Here is a 3,605-nt window from a genome sequence, read left to right as displayed (position 1 = left end):
GATTGGTCCATCGCATTGGCGCGTTGTTTCCGGCACTGCCGAAGCAGCCAATCCACGGGAGGGAAGCAAATGAGGGGTGGAGCTCGCTCGCCTTTAAAAGAAACTTCCACCGTTGGCGTTTCGCATGAGATGATTGGTTGCCAGGCAAGAAAAGAAGCGATATCTTTGGCCAATTTTTTTTTAAAAAACCCAACAGCCAGAGGAGAAAGGAAAAGTCTGTAGTTAAAAATAGGACGGATGGGGAAATTGAGGAAAGTTTATAAAAGAGCGATCCGATTTCATTTTAACTTCATTCGGCTGTATGGAATAGCTGTGGTCCTGGCTAGTCGAGTGCCTCTACTCTGGAAGGCTGCTTCGGAAATCGCTCGCTAGTAAATGAGTTTAGCGTCATTGAGGCATTACAGCTCTAGAATGGTTACCTCGAAAATGAATCCTGTTTGGCCAGAATCGCTCTTATAGCAGTTATAAATACTAAATCCCATTGCACATAGGATTAACTGATTGCAGTTTGAAAAGGATGTGTACCCGCGTGGTGTTAAAAAGACTCGGTGGGGATTAAATGAAAGTTGTATAATTATGTGGGGTTTCTTAATTTGTAAACAAAACAAAAAATAAAAAAAACTCTCATGGGGTCAATTAAATATAAAAAATATGCTACATAGCAGAGAAAAAACGCGCAGTCAACTTTTCTTACCCTTTAGCTACACTATGAGTGATGCTACAATATAACTACAATATATGAGTGATGCATAAATATGCTTGCATGGCAACAATTAAACGCACTACTTATTTAAGCATAAATTAATGGTAGTCGCTTGTTGCTCACTCTCACGTTATCTCAGAAGTTGAATGAGCTATGCACGGAACTTGCTCACTCCTAAGTAATAAGATCCTCCAATATTTGGCAAGCCCTAAGCAAAATGGATCATCATTCACAGTAAGCGAGTTGCAGTGTTACAGCCTTTTCCTCTTCCAGCGCAGTTTCCTCGGAAACATATCCCTAGTTCTGGCTGGGGGTTTCTTACTCCAGTAAATATTTATTTGTTTGTTTATTTGTTTGTTTATGCGAGGCAGCCCTATCCAACCTGGTTTTAGCTTAGCATCGGATGGAAACTCTTCGTTGGCTTTTTGGGTAAAAAGCGATCTGGCTGGGACGAAAAGCAGGAAGTAAAATAGAGGAAACGACCATATTTTGTAAAGGGGGGGTTATTGGCAAAAATATGGTGACAGCAACTATGGAATAAAACAGGAGGCAGTAATATCTCCAATGTCCATTTTCTCATTAAATGTATTCCCTATGTTAGCAAAGAAATCGGGTGGTAAAGCTTGATAAAATAGCTAATGATAGTTTGGATACCAACTTGCTCCCCCGTTTGAAGAATAGTGTGTGCCGGATAGTGGCGTCAAGCGCAACTGGAGGTGGGGAGGATTTCAGATCCGTTGCGCTATGAAGTCGGATAAAACATGGAGTTTTGGGGAGTTATTGAGCCTGATCCTAATGAAAGCGACTGTGGGGTCTGTCCATATAAACGTGGATCTCTCAAGCCCTACAGGCGAGTTGAGGCATTTTTGGAAAAGCGCCGGATATTGGTAAGAAATGACGAGTTGTTTATGCAGTGAAGTCATGAGGTTTGCAGTTTGAAGTCAGCAACTTGAGATTGTTTAAATATTTGCAGTTAATTTTGCAAAGTCAAGGTTTTCTCTTGCTTCCTTTTTTACATTACAAAAGTAAGTTAAAGCAAAGGCAATAAAAATATACATTTCTCTTTCAAATACATACCAATGATTTTTCAAGATCATACCCAAAGAAGATTCAGATCACCAACAAATATATAATTACAGATCCATTTTCCCTCTCTTTTCCCTCTCTCCCATTCTCTCCTTCCAGCTCTCTTTCATTTCTCTCTATCTCTTTCTCCCCTTTTCTCTTTCATCTCTTTCTTGCGCATGCAAGCAAAAAGCTCGCGCTGACCTGAGTCTAGCGCTAGGGAGTCTCCTGCACAGTGTGGCTCTTCTCCGCAGCGCAGCGGAAGGAGTTGCTGTCCCCGCCACCGTGATCCTGGGGTATTTTGCTTGCACCCGCAAGAAAGAGATGAAAGAGAAAAGGGGAGAAAGAGAGAGATAGAGAGAAATGAAAGAGAGCTGGAAGGAGAGAATGGGAGAGAGGAGAAAAGAACAAATTAGAGAAGGGGGAGAGGGAGAGAGAAATGAAAGCTGAAGGGAGAGAATGAGAGAGAGAGAAAAGAGAGGGAAACAAATCAGGGGGAAAGAAAGGAAGACAAAAGAAAGAAAGAAACTAACTTAAAGCAATGGCAAGCTAGATCTCTTGCCAAGAAAACTGCAGTTTGTCAGAAGGCACAAATTGGAAGCAAGTCTGATTTTTTAAAAAGAAAATAACAGATGGCAAAAAAATGCATCTGAAAATAAGATTATTTATAATTTTGAATAACGTATTATATTGTCAAACTCAAAAGGTTTTTGATACTTAATTGTCATCATCATCATCTCTCTCTCCCCCCTCCCTCGGAGGGACTGTCCCCCCTTGTGGAAAACACAACAAGGAACTCCTCGGCTCCTTGCTCTCCCCCAAATCTCTCTCTTTTTGTTGTTGTTGGCCACTGGTGGTCACCGCATATGGTCCTCGGCAATAGCTCTTGCCCGCCCCTCTTTGAAATGTGCAAGGATGGGACAAAACGGCGCAGATCCTTTTATTAAAACCCCCTGTATTACAAAGGCATTTTAATAAAAAGATTGTGATGACGTCAGTGCCTCACCAGCCATAAACCTCACCGCATGTCACTGACTACCTCATGGGTTAATGGTATGAGAGGAGAGTTCCACAATATTTGCATGCTGCTGGCAAATAAAAAGGGGGAAAAAATGAGAAGGGAAATCTTATAGCTCCATCTCATGTCCCTGTAGAGTTTAGTGCACAATGTCAAGATCAGCCTTTTTAAACTGGTTTTCTGCAGCACTTTAGGGTTCCATAAAAGGTCACTTAGGGGTTCCATAAGAGATCATGAGGGGGGCGAGGAATAAATGTGTTTTACCTTCACTTGCTGTGCAATGCTGGATCACAGTGTGGTTATTTTTATAAACTGCAATTCAGCTGCCCACCTGCTAGTTTGCTGTTGCTGTCAATGTTACAAAAATGTGAGTTGTGAAGGTTAGAAGTGAATTGCATTGTGATATAAAAAGGTTGAAAAAGGCAGGTCTAGGAAAACCATTCCCTTCTGCGTGGAGCGATGCACTGATCTCACTGAAGAAGAAGAAAGGAATGAACGAAATTTAATGAAAATATAAATATCTTTTAAAGGAGCCACCTGTAAAATATTAATTGGAAAAGTTAATAAAGATGTAGAGCAAATCAAAACACAAAAGCATCTGAAAAGAACTTGCAATAGGAAAACATATTTTGGATAGTATACATTTCTGAGCAAATTGCAAGATTGAACTGCTAGTAATCTAAAAGCAATTCAGATGCAAAAAACTATCAATTTGCACAAGAAAAAGACAAAGTGGGTGTCAGACGTGCTTCATTCAGCATCCAAGAAGGCCCCCAACTCCCTTTGAGTAGAGCTAAAGGTACTTTTACTGGACATGAA

At 40.8% G+C, this 3,605-nt stretch overlaps 1 protein-coding gene across 2 annotated transcripts in view; it reads left to right on the top strand.

Moving 5' to 3' along the window:
- Positions 1 to 1,267: 1,267 nt before the first annotated feature.
- The window catches only part of IDUA (alpha-L-iduronidase), a 64,008-nt gene continuing 61,670 nt past the window's right edge, over positions 1,268 to 3,605 (top strand). Inside the window, exon 1 of one of the 2 annotated variants that reach the window (XM_081940693.1) lies at positions 1,268 to 1,590. In XM_081940693.1, coding sequence (XP_081796819.1) covers positions 1,448 to 1,590 — 143 coding nt within the window. In that variant the 5' untranslated portion in view covers positions 1,268 to 1,447. The remainder of the gene's footprint in view (positions 1,591 to 3,605) is intronic. The other variant, XM_081940694.1, reaches the window with a different exon arrangement.

This window comes from Natrix helvetica (genome assembly GCF_964273705.1).
Source record: "Natrix helvetica genome assembly, chromosome: 2".
In the NCBI taxonomy this organism is placed as follows: domain Eukaryota; kingdom Metazoa; phylum Chordata; class Lepidosauria; order Squamata; family Natricidae; genus Natrix; species Natrix helvetica.
Note: the sequence above shows the minus strand (reverse complement) of the source record. Positions and strands in the feature narration are given on the sequence as shown.